Source organism: Curcuma longa, chromosome 4 (genome assembly GCF_044706935.1).
Source record: "Curcuma longa cultivar G26 ecotype Majalengka, Jawa Barat chromosome 4, ITB_CL_G26_1.1, whole genome shotgun sequence".
Classification (NCBI taxonomy): Eukaryota; Viridiplantae; Streptophyta; class Magnoliopsida; order Zingiberales; family Zingiberaceae; genus Curcuma; species Curcuma longa.
In genome coordinates, this window is record NC_133864.1 from 4,192,367 (window position 1) to 4,210,073 (window position 17,707).

General features: G+C 37.8%; 2 protein-coding genes and 1 pseudogene across 2 annotated transcripts; all 3 read left to right on the top strand.

The window, feature by feature from the left end:
* Positions 1–445: 445 nt before the first annotated feature.
* LOC141826932 (glutathione S-transferase T3-like) lies at positions 446–1,468 on the top strand. Its single transcript, XM_074714252.1, has one exon. The coding sequence runs from the start codon at positions 446–448 to the stop codon at positions 1,466–1,468; it is 1,023 nt and encodes a 340-aa protein (XP_074570353.1).
* Positions 1,469–2,080: 612 nt separating this feature from the next.
* LOC141826933 (protein ANTAGONIST OF LIKE HETEROCHROMATIN PROTEIN 1-like) lies at positions 2,081–3,110 on the top strand (annotated as a pseudogene).
* Positions 3,111–9,112: 6,002 nt separating this feature from the next.
* Positions 9,113–14,587, top strand: LOC141827301 (uncharacterized). Its single transcript, XM_074714515.1, has 14 exons — positions 9,113–9,427; positions 9,664–9,775; positions 10,115–10,227; positions 10,716–10,838; positions 10,931–11,103; positions 11,350–11,425; positions 11,555–11,641; positions 12,528–12,608; positions 12,698–12,730; positions 12,889–12,942; positions 13,139–13,180; positions 14,065–14,143; positions 14,241–14,311; positions 14,412–14,587. The coding sequence occupies exons 1-14, from the start codon at positions 9,248–9,250 to the stop codon at positions 14,529–14,531; spliced, it is 1,344 nt and encodes a 447-aa protein (XP_074570616.1). The 5' UTR covers positions 9,113–9,247; the 3' UTR covers positions 14,532–14,587.
* The last annotated feature ends 3,120 nt before the right edge of the window (positions 14,588–17,707 follow it).

Here is a 17,707-nt window from a genome sequence, read left to right on the forward strand (position 1 = left end):
ATTAAAAAATTATAAATTTTAAAATTAAAAATTAAATAAAATGGTTAATTGTTTAACGGCTATTTTTTAATAGCTAGTTTAAAATTTCATCTATAAAACACATTTTTTTATTCCAACTCACTATACTCTTCTAATTCTACTATCTAAATATTCTTCCATCTATTTTTTTTAAGTCCCTACAATCTTATTTTCTATTCAAAATGGATGAAAATAATAGGGTTTTTTTAAATAAATTTCTTGAATTCTATAAACAGCCCGCAAGAATATTCATCTTTCCAAAATCCATAAATTCCACCAAATTATCAATACCCATATCCATTTCCAAATATGTCGTTTCCTCCACAAAATCTTCAAAATTTTCTAAGGTTTTGGAAATTCTATGAATCATCCGAATTATGCCCCTCGAAGTCCATATCAACCGCTTCCAGTCGAATATTGACAAAATATGAGTCATCCGTATTTCACGCCGCCGGTTGTTCATGGATATGGTACCCCACACACTACTGGTATGTCTTTCACTCCTCTGATGTCGAATGAACCTGCAACTCCAACTTTTATCCCGGAGACTCAACTTTTCGACCGGGAATCCCCAATTGAGGTGGTCAATTTTGAAAAAGTGGTTTCAAATGCTGAAAGTACAAGAAAGCGTTCAAGTTGGACAAAGGTTGAAGACGAGGTCTTAGCGAGAAGTTTTGTCACTATCAGCGATGATCCAATAATTGGCAATGATAAAAAGGCGGATGCTTTTTGGGGACGTGTTGCAAGCTACTACAATGAGAATCGTCCCTCAGGTTCAAACACCAGAAGTGCAAATGTTATACGGTCACATTGGCACAATACAATCCAAAAGAAGGTATATCGATTCAATGCAAATTACAATAGTGTTTACAGTTCATATCGAAGTGGTCACAGTGACGAAGATATATTGAGGTTTGCGTACGAAAAATATCAATCCGAAAACAATGGCGTTGCATTCAATCTTGAGCATGTGTGGAGAATTGTCAAAGACCGTCCAATGTTTACTCCACAGTCTGCTGATCACTTTGTGGCCACAAAGAAGACGAGGACCTCAGAGTTAGGAGCAAGCAACACCTCTTTCAACCAAAATGTGAGTATAGACCTGGATGATGAAGATACTCGTCCAATGGGACAGAAGGCAGCAAAAAGAAAGGGAAAAGACAAAGTAAAATCGACCATGGAGGATCTGGCAATAAACTACAATAATATTTTCGCAAAGTTCACTGAGTACACAAGCGTGAAGAAGTCCGAAGTCGATCTGAAGCAAAAACAACTCGAAGTAGAGGAGATTAAGGCAAAAGCTGCGTTGTCCAAATCTGAAGCTAAGAATCGTCACTTGAAGTTGAAGGAGTACAAAATATTGAACAAAGACACCTCGCAGATGACAAAGGAGCAGCTTATCATACATGAATGTCTATGCCAGGATATTAGGTCGAGATGGAATATCTAAATTGTTTACTCAATATTCATTTTCTAGTATTATTATATTTTCGAGTGATTGTAATTTTTAATTATTGTATTTCTCATTTCGATTAATGTGATTTTCAATTATTATAATTTTGCAAAATAGTCATTGTAAACTAGCCGTTGGAAACTAGCAACTAACCGTTGAAAACTAACCGTTACAAACTAAACGTTACAAATTAGCCGTTGCAAACTAACCGTTGAAACTAGCCGTTCCAACTAGTCGTTGCATGAGAAAAACAATATATATAGACACATTGTGCTACGAGATTTTCATTCGACTATCATACCATTTCTCAAACACATATACTAAAACGTGTTTCCTCCAAAAATGTCTCATTCTACAAGTAGCTCTAGCTCAAGTTCCAGCTCGACAAGCGAAGACGAAGTCCATGTTGAAATCGATGAGCAAGTTTATGATCCGGGTGAAGAACTGATGTTATTGGTTCTTCAACAACACCAACAACTTATGGAAGCATATCAAAGGAGGGACACACGCAAAAGAAGAAGGTTCATCCAAAGAAATCGTGAAGTCGGGCATGAGAGGCTCGTCAATGATTATTTCTCTATAAACCTGGTGTATCACGATGAAATATTTCGAAGACGATTTCGAATGTGAAGAGAGTTATTCCTCCGCATAGTGAATGCATTAGAGAATCATTCAGCATTTTTTCAACATAGGGACGATGCTGTGCGAAGAAAAGGATTGTCACCACTACAAAAATGCACCGCTGCGATTCGTCAACTGGCTTATGGAAGTCCCCGCCGACCATCTTGACGAGTACCTACGTATGGGTGAATCAACTGCCATCAGGTGTCTTTTCAAGTTTTGCAAATATGTGGTTGAAATATTTGGTGATAGGTACTTGAGAAGGCCAAATGCTGATGATGTTCAACGTCTTCTTCAAATGCATGATGAGAGACACGGCTTCCCTGGCATGTTGGGTAGCCTTGATTGCATGCACTGGAAATGGAAAAATTGTCCAGTTGCTTGGAAAGGTCAATTTACAAGGGGACATGGGTCACCAACAATCGTACTTGAAGCGGTCGCGTCTCATGACTTGTGGATATGACATGCATTCTTTGGAGTCGCCGGTTCACGTAACGATATTAATGTGTTATATGAATCTCCCATATTCAACAATGTCTTGCAAGGAAATACTCCGGAGATTAATTTCACGGTGAACGGCACTGCATATACGAAGGGTTATTATCTAACAGATGGAATATATCCAGAGTGGGCTACTTTCGTTAAGGCTTTTCCTTGCCCGGAGGATCCCAAGAGGAAGTTGTTTAAGGAAAGACAAGAGTCTGCAAGAAAAGATGTCGAACGGGCATTTGGGGTGCTCCAATCTCGATGGGCGATTGTCAGAGGTCCAGCTCGTTATTGGTATAGGAAAAAGTTAAAACAAATCATGTTAGCATGCATTATTTTGCATAACATGATTGTTGAGGATGAGGGAGCTCACGTGACAAATTGGTACAATGATGAAGGTGACGAATCCGCACAACCTATCCATGGCTCAAATCGAGGATTTCAAGATTATCTTCGGACAAATTCTGAGCTACGTGACACTCAAGTTCATCACCAACTTCGCGCCGACTTAGTTGAGCATATTTGGGGGTGATACAATAATAATCCGTGAATTAGTATTTCATATGTTATTTTTAATTTCATCATAGTGTGGTTTATTCTAAGTTATTGTTGTATTTCAATTTTATAATTACATGCCAATTTTAAATAAATTTTATTTTCCCAACTTTGTAATTTTAACCGTTTATTAATTATCATAAGACACACCCATTTTTTAATATTATTTTTTAAAAATAGTAAAATTATTATTTTAAAAGTAAGATTATTATTAAAAATAATAATAATTTTAATATTTTAAAATATTTTTAAAATATATTTATTTAATATATATAATTTTAAGATGATTGAGTGGATGGTGGGATCCATAAATAATGAGTGTTAATGTTAAAAGAAATATGGGTGAAAGAGATATGTTGTTATAATGAGTATGTGGCAGTGGACCAGGAAGGTTGTGACCTGTGGTTCGATCCCCATACGGCGTACTGAATCAAATGGGGATTATCATGGACGTCTGGGTTTTTTTTAATGAGGTGGAAGGTGAATTATTATAACGCCTTTGAGCATCCAAGAGGATGCTCAGCAAAGAGATCTTCAAGACCTGTCAGAGCATTTCCAAGGGAAGATATTTGATAGGATATTTTTTAAAAAAAGTATTCTCACGTGTTAAAGGGATATTTATGAAAGGATTAAAAATCATCGAACAAATTTGTTCGATAATTTTTAATTATAATATAATATAAAATAAAATAAAAGGCATATAGTAGATTAGGGTCCATTGTAAGTTAGAGAGTAGATTAGGATATTATCCGTTTGTATTTGTTATAGATTTTTTTTATTATTTATTTTTAAAAAATATCAATTAAGCAACGATTTAATTGAATGTAACGGTTTAATTATTTTCTTGAGAACGTTATCGACGTTCAATTTGTGAAATGTTGGGCAGCGTTTATTTTTTTTACCATATATATATATCATATTTTTATCTATCTTTCATCATAAAAATAAATCACTATATATCAAGAATTTAGAGAGCGATGGATAAAAATTCTAGTCATTATTTTAGGGTTTTGTTGGATTCTCCAAATATCGATGAAAATTCTTGAGTTCGTCTTAATCTTCTCAATCCTCAACTTTCATTTCCCCCACAACACCCATATAATTTTCAATCTTTTCCATACCCACCACCATATTATCAAAATTTTCAAGTAGTGACCATCGAACTTCGTTTTATACATATCCCTCGAAATATTGGCACAGTAGTCAATATTCTATACAATCTTTATCTCATGGAATTAATCCATTTCAATAGATTCAATCAAATGAATCGAGAAGAGCTAGTGTTGATGCAAGTGACAGTAATAAAGAGATAGAAATACCTCATGCAGTCTCTCATTCATAATTTCTTTTATTCTCAATAAAAATAGGATTTGATAATATTATTCTCGATCAAGCAACCGAAACGGGCAACGAATTGAATGGAGATCATAGCAAGCAAACCGTGTGGACAGTAATGATAAACTTCTTGCAGCAGCCTACACAATCATTAGATAGCCAAGAGGTGCTTTTTCTTCTCATGACAAGGTGCCACATCATCAAGCTCTCCAACGTATTGCCCAAATGGATCCTGATCAAGGTCATGAAAATGAGGTGGCAAATGATATGGCAGAGGAGGTGGCAAGTGAGGTTCCAAGTCATCCATTTTCCTTACCAAATGATGAAGCTCCTTTATTTCAAGAAAATTCAGTTGGACTAAACTCTCTCCATGATGGTCTGCCACATAAGAATATAATCCCCTACTAATCTTCTGCAAAATGGTGGAATCCGTCACCTTAACGGTCCCACAAGGTCGGCCCCACGACCATCTGTGAGAAGGTAAATCGAGAAACTACAGTTGATCGCGACGCAAGAGGGTAATCCTCTACTAATCTAAATCAAGTTATTTAGTAGCAAATGAGGTAGCAAGTGGCTCTCTAAGTCGCCTTTCCTCTCTTCTAAAGGATGGTGTCCTTATGCACCAAACAACCCCCCTATCTAATGCTGTCGGAATTGACAATGCCGCCGGAAATGGAGCTGCAGCCGGTGATCTACTGCCACCCACTAATGGAAGGGCTACTCAAACATCGTTTCCTCAAAGACAAGGGATGCAAGGGTCATGGGCACTCTTCAAGGACAATAGGAGAACTAAAAGTTGGCAACTGCACTACAATATTAATCTCAACCGATCGGGAAGCATTTGAATTTTGAGTACGAAGACATTGAGACAGTGGAAGATTCGATTGGCTTTTGACTTGTTAGTTGGTTCATGGGAAGGCATCCAGGAAAGAATAGAGTCAATTGCATCTAGATGGGGGTACCATACAAATTTACCATGCACAAGAGTGGTTGGGTTGTATACCATTTTGATACAATGCACGAATCATGATAAAGTTTTACTTGGAAGATACTCAAGATTATTCCTCAAGATTATGCTTCAGTGTTTCTTGTTTGATGAGGATGGAAGATATATTCCCACTTGGGTCCAAATTCATGGATTATCAACGGATTATTGGTCCCCTAAAATACGAAGCCTCATTGGGTCGAAGATAGGAAGACCATTGTATACCAACAAACTGACACGTACAAGGGAACGAATAGCACATGCAAGGTTAATGATGAGGTTTCGGTTCATGATGAAAAGATACAAGAGATCCCAATCACTTTGTTTACCGGTGCACAAATTGACTTAAGAATCATATATAAAGCAATGCTTGATTTTTGTAATGATTTTCAAAGGCTTGGGCATTCCAAGGAGCAATGCAAGATTTCCAGTAGGAAGTCGCCACAAAATGAACAATGCCGCAACCACTCCCAATCTACAAGGGGAAAACATCAATTTAGAATCAAAGGAAACAATTCAATCCCTCCTCAAGTGCCCTCACAAGTTGTTGTTGATGATCTCCCAACGCAATCAGACCTTGCATTAGGAATGGGGATGACAAATTTCATTTACTCTAATAATGGTCGTATTTTGCTCCTATGGGATACACATAGGGTCTTTGGATGTTCTTGACATTGCGAATCAATTTATTCATTGTCGGTTACGATGCTCCATCACTAGCCGGGTTTTCTTGGTGATATTCATATATGGTCTTCATTCTATCATGGCAAGGCGATCTTTATGGACTTCTCTTACATCTATTGGAGAAAGAATTCAAGAACCTTGGGCCATCATGGGGGATTTCAATACGCCCTTGACACTCCAAGACAAAGTAGGTGGGAATCCTATCACTAACTATGAATTGCATGACTTGGAGTGTTTTGTTCACACATGTGGTATGGTGGATCTTCGCTCCATTGGTTGCCGATTGACATGGACAAATGGAAGGGTTTCTTGCAAGCTTGACCGAGCCATGGTGAACTCTCAATGGTTGGTGGCGGATTATGAAAGTTTTTGGAATTTACTCCACCCGGATGCTTATCGGATCATTCTTGTGTTATTGTTACCACACTTGCAAGGGAGAAAGGAATAACCGGCCATTCAAATTCTATAACATGTGGACATTGCATGAGAGTTTCAAGGAGTTGGTGGCTAAGTCTTGGGAGGAACCGGTTATGGAAATGCTCAATTCTCTCTCAAGGCAAAGCTAACACGTTTGAAAGGCAAACTAAGAGAGCTTGACAAGCTTAACTTCCAACACATCAAGATGCAAGCCGAGAGAGCCAAATCTGATCTAGAGGAGGTTCAAACAATTATCCTCAATGGAGGAGAGGCCCCAAGTGACTATGCTACAAAAAGAAAGAAGGCAACAATGCTAGCGGAAGCGGAAAAAATTATTCTACCAACAACGGGCCAAGACTACCTACCTCAACAATAGTGATAGATGTACCAAATTTTTTCATGACTTGGTGAAGCGCAACAATAAAAGAAATGCAATTATCACACTCACCAAGCAATCCGGAGAACAAACAACTAGCTTGGATGAGGTTGCTCAAGAGTTTGTGGAATATTATCAAGCCCTCTTAGGGGAGGCCGGTCATACTTCTCCAATGGATGCCTCTTCTTTGAGTGGAAGTCGGTTATCTCAAGCTCAAGCATCTTCCCTTGTGATTCCTATCACGGATGATGAAATAAAAAATGCTCTATTTGATATTGGATCCGATAAAGCTCCCGGACCGGATGGCTATAATTCTAAATTTTACATGGCGGCTTGGGAGGATATTGGGGCTGATTTCACCAAAGCGGTGCATGAATTTTTCACTAGTGGGAGGCTACTAAAGCAATGGAATCATACATTGATAGCTCTTATTCCCAAATCCGATCATACACCAAAGGTTTCGGATTTTAGACCTATTTCATGTTGCTAGTCTTCTACAAGGTAATCTCTAAGGTCTTGGCGGCAAGATTGGCAAATGTGATGGAGTCACTATTGGATCCGGCTCAAGTAGCATTTATCAAAGATCGTTTCATTGGGGACAACATCCATCTAGCCCAAGAACTACTAAGAAAGTATGCTCGGAAGAGGATTTCCCCTAGATGCATGATAAAGGTAGATTTATGCAAAGCTTTTGATACGGTTGATTGGGGTTTTCTTATGTCCACCCTTGTTGGTTTTGGCTTTCCCCAACAATTTTGTGGATGGATACATGAATGCATCACCACGGTTTCTTATTCTATTAGTCTCAATGGTGGATTGCATGGTTTCTTTAGCGCAAGAAGAGGTTTAAGGCAAGGTGATCCTCTCTCCCCCTTGTTATTCGGATTATGCTTAGAAGTTTTCTGAGTTCAATGAAAGATATATCAAGGAAGGATGATTTCAACTACCACCCAAAATGCCAAGAAGTGGAGCTCACACACTTAGCATATGCCGATGATCTTTTGGTGTTTGCAAGGGCGGATGCTCCCACCCTTAACCTTGTCATGGATGCTTTGATGGTTTTTGGTGATAAAGCGGGTCTTAGAGCAAATCCACTAAAATCCAACCTATACATGGCCAGGAGTTAGTGATCAACTAAAGGAGGAACTCATGCAAATCACCGGATTTCAACAAGGCACATTCCCCTTTCGATATCTTGGCATTCCACTTGCTACGGAGAAACTACTAATTGTAAATTATGGTCCTCTCCTTGATTCCATCACAAGAGAAAGTTATGGCTTGGCCAAAACATACATTGTCCCATGCCGGAAGATTGGAGCTAGTGAGGTCGGTGCTTCAAGGGATTGCAGTGCTTTTGGTTATCTATTCTACCAATCCCTAGTGGAGTAATTGACAAGATCTATGATATTTCTCGCTCTTTTGTATGGTCAACAAAGCATCCTCAATCTCTTGGGCTACCTTATGTTTATCTACAGGAAGAAGGAGGCTATGGACTACGGGATTTACAAACTTGGAACATGATGCTCTCCTATATTCGAACCACTGAGACGCCTGCTTATTGGGTCACCACTGAGATGGTTCAATCCATGGCTAGCTTGAATAGATTTGACCGTTATAAGTTATGTTGGGCACAATACATATATGTTCATCTTGGTTCATTTGCCACCTCTAAATAATGTAATACAGTAACATCTTCATGGAGGGTAAAATGCAACTGATATATTGTAGGGGTAAAATGATATTCTTTTTCAAACAGGGGGGCAAAATAAAAAAAATTTAAGATAAACTTATATCACGCCTCCTTTGCCACGTCATCATTCCATGTCAACGGTCGTGGTCGTCCGACCGCATCGACTTTCGCGAGTAACTGCCGAGAACGACACGCTCGTCCACGTGCGCAGCGGGTTCACGTCCCTTCGCCACGCGTTTCGCGTGTGCCCGATGTCGTCCCCGCACACGTGGTGCCTCCGCCTCGCCGCGCTGACTCACCCATGAGAAGTTTCTGGGCCTACGTCAGACGGGAGCTAGCCGAGCGCGATGGCGAAAGGTGCCAAGTCATCCTCGCCATGTCACCCGTTTTCGCTTCACGGCTGAGTCAGCACTTGGTCGGGAACCCATGCCTCCTCGTCTTCCTTGATATAAGACACGAACGGGGATAAGAAAGCTCAGTCGCGAGCACCAACTGGAAGCGAGAAGAAGAAGAGGCTCTCAATCCAATCCATCCACGGCGCCGGCGGCGTGAAAGAGGCCTCGAATCGCCCCTCCGGCGGGCGCAGTGGAGCGAAGGGGGACGGAATCGAGGGAGATAAGATTGAGGATGGGGGTCGGCGACGTTAAGATTTTGCGGCCGCTGGTTCACTTGCTGTTGCCTCTCTTCGTCCACTGGATCGCGGAGGAGATGACGGTGTCGGTTCTGGTGGATGTCACCACCCGAGCCCTTTGCCCTGGCCAGAGCTCTTGCCCGGAGGTCATCTACATCACCGGCGTCCAACAGACGGTGATATCTCCTACGCTTGTTCCACTAAATTAGGGGCTCCTTTTCAGTACTCTGCTCGATTCTCGTTGAATTATGTGAAAAAAAATCTGGAATTTTAAGTAAATTTGCGTCGTTAGATTTTTGGAAATTGAATATACAATTACCTGGAATAGGTTTGTAACTCCTTCAATAGACTCGAAGATCAATTAATACGTTGATCTTGCTATTTCTTGATTAGAAATTCACTGTCTCTATAGGTTGTCGGCATATTTAAAATGGTCGTTCTTCCCCTCTTGGGTCAGCTAGCAGATGAGTATGGGCGTAAACCACTCCTTCTGATTACTATTTCCACATCCATAGTGCCATTTGGTATGATTCTTCACTTCTAATTTTCCCTATTATTGGTGCGATATATATAGGTCATTTAATTCATCTAGTCTGGCATGATCAATTTCCGTAAAGTATTTAAAACTAAGCTATTTTTTTTTTCTTTTTCTAAAACATTATCTCCATAATCTTGTCCATTAAACATAAAGCAACAATAGTTTCGTAAGAGCAGCAATGGTATTTATTTTTACTAAAATTCATTTTACATCCCATTTCAATGTCTTTGTGCGACAAAAGATAACTTAACTTCTCCATTTATCTTGAATCTTGTTTCCTTTCATAATGGTTTTTAACATTCACTTTTGTATGCTGCAATTTCAGCCATACTTGCTTGGGATGATTCCAGGGCAGCTGTTTACGTGCACTTTGTACTTCGCACAATATCCTACATATTTAGTCAAGGAAGCATATCATGCATAGCAATTGCTTATGCAGTAAGAGTTTCTCCTATCTTTTATATATATTGGAAGGAATTAAGTGGATTACCTGTCTATGAATAATTTTACTGTTTTAAGCAACACTGACATACCTTGATTCTGCCAATTACTCCTACAATATACTGTCGATACTTTATATCTTTACTTTATTATCATATAAAGACGAAAGGTTTCCATGAACATTTAACATACCTGAATGTGTATAGCATGAGATTTTAATAAAGCCTCCCCATAAAAGGTTGATGCAAATATGGTTATGAACTCTGCTTTACATTGCACCCTTTGTCATTAGCCTTTGATTAAGGAAAAAAATGCTGTAAAAGAACATACATTTCTACCAAATATTTCTTATTGCGTCCTCACCATTTTCCCCTTGAAACCATTTATTAACAAATACTTCAAATGGCTTGGTTCATGATTTTTTACATATGTCTTCTTGATTAATGAATACAATCACTTAAATTTATATTTCAACATTAATCTAGGCTGATGTGATTGAGGTTGGCAAGAGATCTGTTGCATTTGGTTGGATTACTGGGCTTTTCTCTGCCGCACATGTGCTGGGAAACATCTTGGCACGCTTTCTACCTGAAGGGTGGATATTTGAGGCATGTTCTAGATAATTTTTATAAAATTTGCTCTTTATCAACACTGAAATACATCTCATTAACGTGCCATCTTATTGTTTGATGCCATGTAGGTGTCAATTTGTTTGTTGGTTGGTTCCACAATATACATGAAAGTATTTCTCATTGAGACTCTCCAGGCTGCTCCAAGGCAAAGTGATAACAGATCATGCACATCCATTTTTCTCAATGTGATCATAGAACGCTGGAACTCAATAAAAGAAACTATTTTGGTCTTTCGCAATAGGTAAATTTTTTATCAGTTGACTATCATTTTAAAAATGAGTTTTTGCAGTTTACCTTCTTTAACATACCTGTTAAGTTTGTGCTCTGTTTTCTTATAATCGGTCAAAAGGAACTGATTTCATCTATCTATCCTGAGTGCATTGGTTAATTCACTTTGCAACATAAATTTCAAGTTGTTGTGGTAGGTATCTTAGTGGAAAGATGATACTGTTATGGTTCACTAACTAGAGTATCCAAAAATATGTAGTGAAACTCTCAAGCGCATCTCATTAATCTCCTTCTTCTATGAGCTGGGGATGTCTGGCATCAGTAGCATCTTGCTGGTATAATCTCACACTTTTCTTTACTTGTACAGTAGATATTTGTCATTGAATTCTTTATTTTAAGTTCTTTTGTTGATGGTCTCATGTTCTAAATCCCAATGCGTCGAACTTACATAAGTCTACATGCAGTACTATTTGAAGGCGGCCTTTGGATTCAACAAAAACCAGTTCTCAGAGATCCTATTGATGGTTAGCTTTGGATCTATATTTTCTCAGGTACTGTGAGAAGTGATAAATTGCTCCCTGCATTCCTAAATTATGTCATACATAATGGATAATTCCTGTTATTTGTATCATTCTTATCTGTTACTATACTGAATTCTCCTCCTCCTCTTGCTAGTTAAGAGTCAAATTTCACATATCGATTAAGAAAGAATCTATTTGTTGCAGTTTCACTCTGTTCTAGTATTCACTCCCCAGAGTTGGATACTAGAACACTGATTGTAGTAGTAGTTGATCCCCCTATTTTTCCTATGGATTAGAACTGTGAACCATTACTGTATAAGAGTTATGCAAACGTTAATTCATATTGTGGTTAGAAGACAAACAACTAGCCGACTATAACTCAGATTTTAAGATTAGGTTAGCATGACAGCAATATTTCTTTAACAAGAAAACTTATTTCTCACTTTTGATGGAAGTAATGTAATATAATGCATCGAACTTCCCATCTGCCTAGCTAAATTACTGATATCGGATGATCAGATGGAATGCATAAAAGGTGGTTATTTGAAAATCATATTGGTACTTGTGATTTTAGTAATATTTTGACTTTATATATCTCTTTCTCTCTCTCTTCTATGATCTCCATCACATTTTAAACCAGGAAGATAACTGGCACTTTTATCGATGCAGAATAAATGCATTAATTATCTGGACATCACCAAATACCAATCAAATATCAGTGTGAAATATTTTAACTGTTATTTTCTCCAATGATTGGCTCATTGAGGTGTCCAAAAGTGTTCACAGTGGGTTACTGAAAACTTTTTCTATTAAATCAGCTATTAGAGATTGATTGTAGAATGATAATGTATTATCTTAATTCTTAACAACCTTAAATGTGCTTGATATGTGAATTTGCTGACTTCTTTTATGGCAGATCTTGGTTCTTCCTTTTATCAATGTTATTATGGGAGAAAAAGGTGTACTTTGTCTTGCGTTGATTGCTTCAATAGCTTATGTCAGTAAAACTTCTCAAATCCTCAGATCTATTAACTTTTATAATTTTTTTCTTTATATATCTAGTGCTAATGCATACTCTCTCTGCAGAGCGTACTTTATGGCGTTGCATGGGCTCGTTGGGTATGCTTTTTATCAGAATTAATGCCGACCTATGTTTTCTTTCTCAACTTGGATTTCCAAACCATGAACTGCATGAATAATTATGTCTATGAGTACTTACAGTAGATATGAACATGCTGTTTGAGGCATATTTAGTTCTAATTACATAATTTCTACAGGTTCCGTACCTTAGTGCATCATTTGGAGTCATCTATGTTCTTGTTAAACCATCTGTAAGTAACTCGCCGTCTGCTAAGTTTATTGTTCCTATAAGGTTTGAACTTGATATGCACTAAAGAAACTGTCAACTTTATATGCAATACCTATATCAATGGGTCATTATAAGTTAAGCAAGCATCAGAATTGACATGGTAGATAGTTTCATTTTGTTCTTTAACCAATGCTAAGTTGAGATCTCCTTATTGGCAGACTTTTGCAATTATTTCAAAGGCGGCTATTTCAAGTAATCAGGTATTCCCTCAATCTCTTTGGCATTCATCTACCATTGGCAAGTCGGTTGATCTAAATAATGTATTCCATGTAACTTCATTACCAGGTGATACGAAGTTTGATTTCTGATATCTGACTGACTATTAATTTCATTACCTACTTTCAATTGTTCCTTCTATTCTCATTTATAACTTCTTGTTCTTTGCTCATCTTCTTTCTTCTTCATCATTTCTCTATCCGGTTCTTTATTACATTTCCAATTGCTTATGGTATCACGCCCATCAATCTCCGTTGCTAGTTAGTTACTTAACTGTCAGTATCACAACTTCAGATGCAGTGTGTCTGACAAATTTGTAATGATGTTAGTGCTCGCACAAAGACATGAAACTTGGCAGCACTTTTGAAACCTGCCTCATAGACTTTTTCAAGTTCATAAGTTACCTTCCAAAACTTATAAAGCTTGCAACTCCCCTGAGCCATACACCTTACAAAACAACAAAAATGATCTGAGATTGGTGTTAGGTAGGAAAACATGCAAAATTATTCGATCACCTGGATGTTGGTTGATATCAGCAACGCCTGCATAGTTTTGGATTGGGAGGAATAAATTCTGTCCTATTTCTATTCTAGCCAAACCCTTGAAAATTGCTGGAGAATTAGGTCATCGTTGGTCTGTGATCTTGTTCATTTGATTCTAACCAACAATTATGCTGTGGATCTTAGGTTCCTTTTTAGGATTGAAGTCTCAAAATCTATATTTAGAAGTGTAAAAATGGTTAACAGTGGTGCAAATTCTTGCAGTAAAAGAAAATGTGGAGAATGGATCAGTCTCATTTCTAACAAATTCTCTCTAAGTAACGGAAGAAAATGTTGTTTTCCTGCTCACTGTTTGGTTAATATCACAGGGAAAAGCACAAGGACTGATTGCCGGTGTGCAGTCCATTGCAAGTTTGCTTTCGCCTATTGTAATGAGCCCCTTGACATGTAAGTTGAACACTTGCTTCAGATTTATAGGCAGCATAACCTCAATTGCTTTTTCTAACTAAATCATCTATATCTCTTCAATATTTGATTCCTTCAGCTCTTTTTATTTCAAGCGAGGCCCCTTTTGATTTCAAAGGTTTCAGCATCCTTGTTGCTTCAATTTCTATGGTATGTTTCTTTCATCATATGACACTCAACATTTGACTAGCAATTCCAACATAAAACTTCACCATGAGACACACTCGATTACTTTTATCACAATAAATAGGTCATTTCGCTTGGCCATGCTTGTCTGCTTAACCCTGAAAGTCCCAATAAAGCAACTGCTAACGACACAAGGCCATGCTGTCAAGAATCTATCGAAGCACCTCTTATAGCACAGCCTTGAGATGCTCTGTGCAGTAGTAAGCCTTCAGCATTGCAGTGTGAAATTATAAATAAAAATGTAAGATTATATCAGCAGCATAAAGAGAAGATCTGATTTTGATTGCATGGATGAGCCAAAAGAATGTAGAGACAGTGTAAAAAAGATGGAGCTATGAAGTAGGCTTGTATAGCAATTAGGCAAAATGCTTAGCAATTATGTAAATGATTAATTGAAACAAATCAAGCTAAATTCATTCCATTGTCAAATGCTAATATGTCATTTGCTTCCATGTTGATAATCCAATTACTGGATAGAAGATATTGGACGACATAGTATGTATTGGAAAATCATTTGAGCACACAAGATGTATGGATTTCTCTCAATGATGATGTTCTTTTAATTGTAAATCTATCAGGATATTTAGATTTTAATTTTGTTAATTCTGTAATCATGAAGTGTGCTTTTATGTAATGCTCTTTGAACATGAATTCATAAAGATAGCTCAGGTTGTTGTTATGTGAAAAGAAAGTACAAGGGGCATTCTATGTCATCATCTGTCAGATATTATGAGAACTAATGTTCACTCAAATGATTTTTTAAAAATTTGTACAATTGCTGTACAGGCAATGGATTATGAAAGAAGGAGAGCAACTTGTATCTGCTAACTAGTCTAATGCGTGTCTGATGAATTGGAAGAGAACAAAATGTGTGCAACTTGAATATGATTTACTGTACCAAAACTTGCTGGTCCTTCTCTGTCACCATCTTCATCTTCGTCCTCCACTGTTTCATCTGCAATCCGATGGAAATAATTTTCTAACAAGAATTCTAAGCCTTATGAATTCAACTGCAAGATCTAGTTACATGGAAATCGCAGTGGAAATTAAATTGCATGAGATAAAGACGATGCACCTGAATGCAACGGAATTATCATCGTCTTTGTGTCATCCACATAAGAAGTAAGAAGCAAAAAAATGTGGATCTTTCATAGGGATTTGGGTGACACTAAACTCTTCTCACTAATGGATAGCATGGAGATCTTGAATTACTCAATCTTGTAAGGATTACACCTTATTTATAATGAACTCAATTTCGTTATCAGCTCATCAATAATAACAGAACAGGTTAATAGATTCTACATATAATCACATCTAATAATACAAATCCATAATTAATCTTAGTTACAGCATTTAATGGATTTATATTTGCAATGATATAAATCTGATGCATATTATAAATAACATGTAAGCCCATCAAATAGCGAGATAAAATATAGATAACACCTCATAATCTTTTTCATGTATTTTCAATGTGAGACTTTGATTATATTCTAACAATCTACCCCTCAAATAAAGGACCACTAGAAACCCCTCCTTATTGGCCCCAACAAACCCCTTATTGGTTCGGGTCCCAACGAACCCGCCCCTTTAACGGTCCCAATGGACCCCTTACTGGTTCAAGTCCCAATGGACCCCAGCCCCCCAATCATTTCTTTATAAGGATCCTCACATGGCACCACATAGATCTGCTTTGACACCACTGTTAAATCCGGTGGAATCCATATATATCTTCAAAATGGTATGATATTGTCTACTTTGAGCCCACACCCTCATGGTTTTTGTTTTTGGATTTTACCCAAAAGGTCTCATATAATAATGTGGGACTTTGATTGTATCCTAACAATCTACCTCTCAAATAAAGGATCACTGGGAGCCTCTTCTTATTGGTCCCAACGGACCCCTTACTGGTCCAAGTCCCAACATATCCCTACTAGGAGCCCCCAATCATTCCTTTGTGAGGGTCCCCACATGGCACCACATAGATATGCTTTGATACTACTATTAAATCCAATGAAATCTATATATATCTTCAAAACGATATGATATTATCTATTTTGGGCCCACACCCTCATGGTTTTTATTTTTAGATTTTACCCAAAAGACCTCATACAATGTGATATTTGAACCCCTTTAACAGTCCAAACAGACCCCTTATTGGTATGGATCCCAATGTGATATTTGAACCTCCCCTAACGGTCCTAATGGACCTCCCCTAACGGTCCCAATGGACCCCTTATTGGTACGCCCAATGTGATATCTGAACCTCCCATAACGGTCTCAATGGACCCCTTATTAGTACGCCCAACGTAACCCTTACTAGGAGCTCTGATATCACTGTTAAATCCAATGGAATCCATATATATCTCCACGACGGTATGATATTGTCTACTTTGGGTCCACACCCTTATGGTTTTATTTTTTGAACTTTACCCAAAAAATCTTATACTAATATAGATATCTCCATCTTATAACCTCAGGTTATTTTCCATGTATTTTTAATGTGGGACTTTGATTATATCCCAACAATACAATTGCCTCACATAATTAAGTAGGAGAGTCATCCTGAAGCTTGTTTGAGAAGTAAAGATAGAATTTGAAAGCTCTATGAAACACAACTCATTCTTTAACAAATTGGCATGTGACAAGATATAGTATTGACATAAAAAAGAATACGATTATTTTGGAGGCGAAATTTCATAGAGAAATTTTAGAAAAAGACGTAAGGAATCACAAACGTAGACAAGTCATCTCTAGGTTAAACGAATATAATAGATTAAAAATCAATAAAATAGTCTCCTCACAGCAAATAAATAAAGGTTTAAATAGACCCTACCCTAACGATGGAAAAAAGAAAAATAATCCAAATTGAATTGTAAAATAGTTCGTTTGGCTCTTTGATCCATCGATCCCATGGCGACGCAACACGACTGTGTCAGCAAACACGGTCTAACCATGCTCAGGACCACGACCATATTAGGGAACACAACTTAGCTGTGTTCTCTGCTGGACTCCTATCAACTCCTCGTCAGAGCGCAGAATGACATGTTGTTGGGGAACACAAATTGATCATGTCCTCTATTAGAATCTTCAATTTCCCCTCATCAAAGCACAGAACGGAGCACGGGCATGTTGGATAACACAGACTGACCATATTTCCTATTGAAATCTTCAATTATGGCTCCCTTCCTGCATCAATTTTGTATAACTATTAAGCACACTTTTGAGATGCATAGATAGATATATAGTTAATTATTCTCTACAATTTCATCACTTCCATTTGGAGGAGGTTGTTTGTATTTGTCTTCGCTACATGGCATAGGAGGTAGCATCCGACCGTCTCACCCATCGGTCCTAACA

Coding starts and splice junctions, on each gene's coding strand:
- LOC141826932 (XM_074714252.1), top strand. CDS start 446: ATGAGTCATCCGTATTTCACGCCGCCGGTTGTTCATGGATATGGTACC.
- LOC141827301 (XM_074714515.1), top strand. CDS start 9,248: ATGGGGGTCGGCGACGTTAAGATTTTGCGGCCGCTGGTTCACTTGCTG. Junction 11,642..12,527: donor TTGGATCTATATTTTCTCAG/GTACTGTGAGAA, acceptor CTTTTATGGCAG/ATCTTGGTTCTTCCTTTTAT. Junction 14,144..14,240: donor TGTAATGAGCCCCTTGACAT/GTAAGTTGAACA, acceptor TGATTCCTTCAG/CTCTTTTTATTTCAAGCGAG.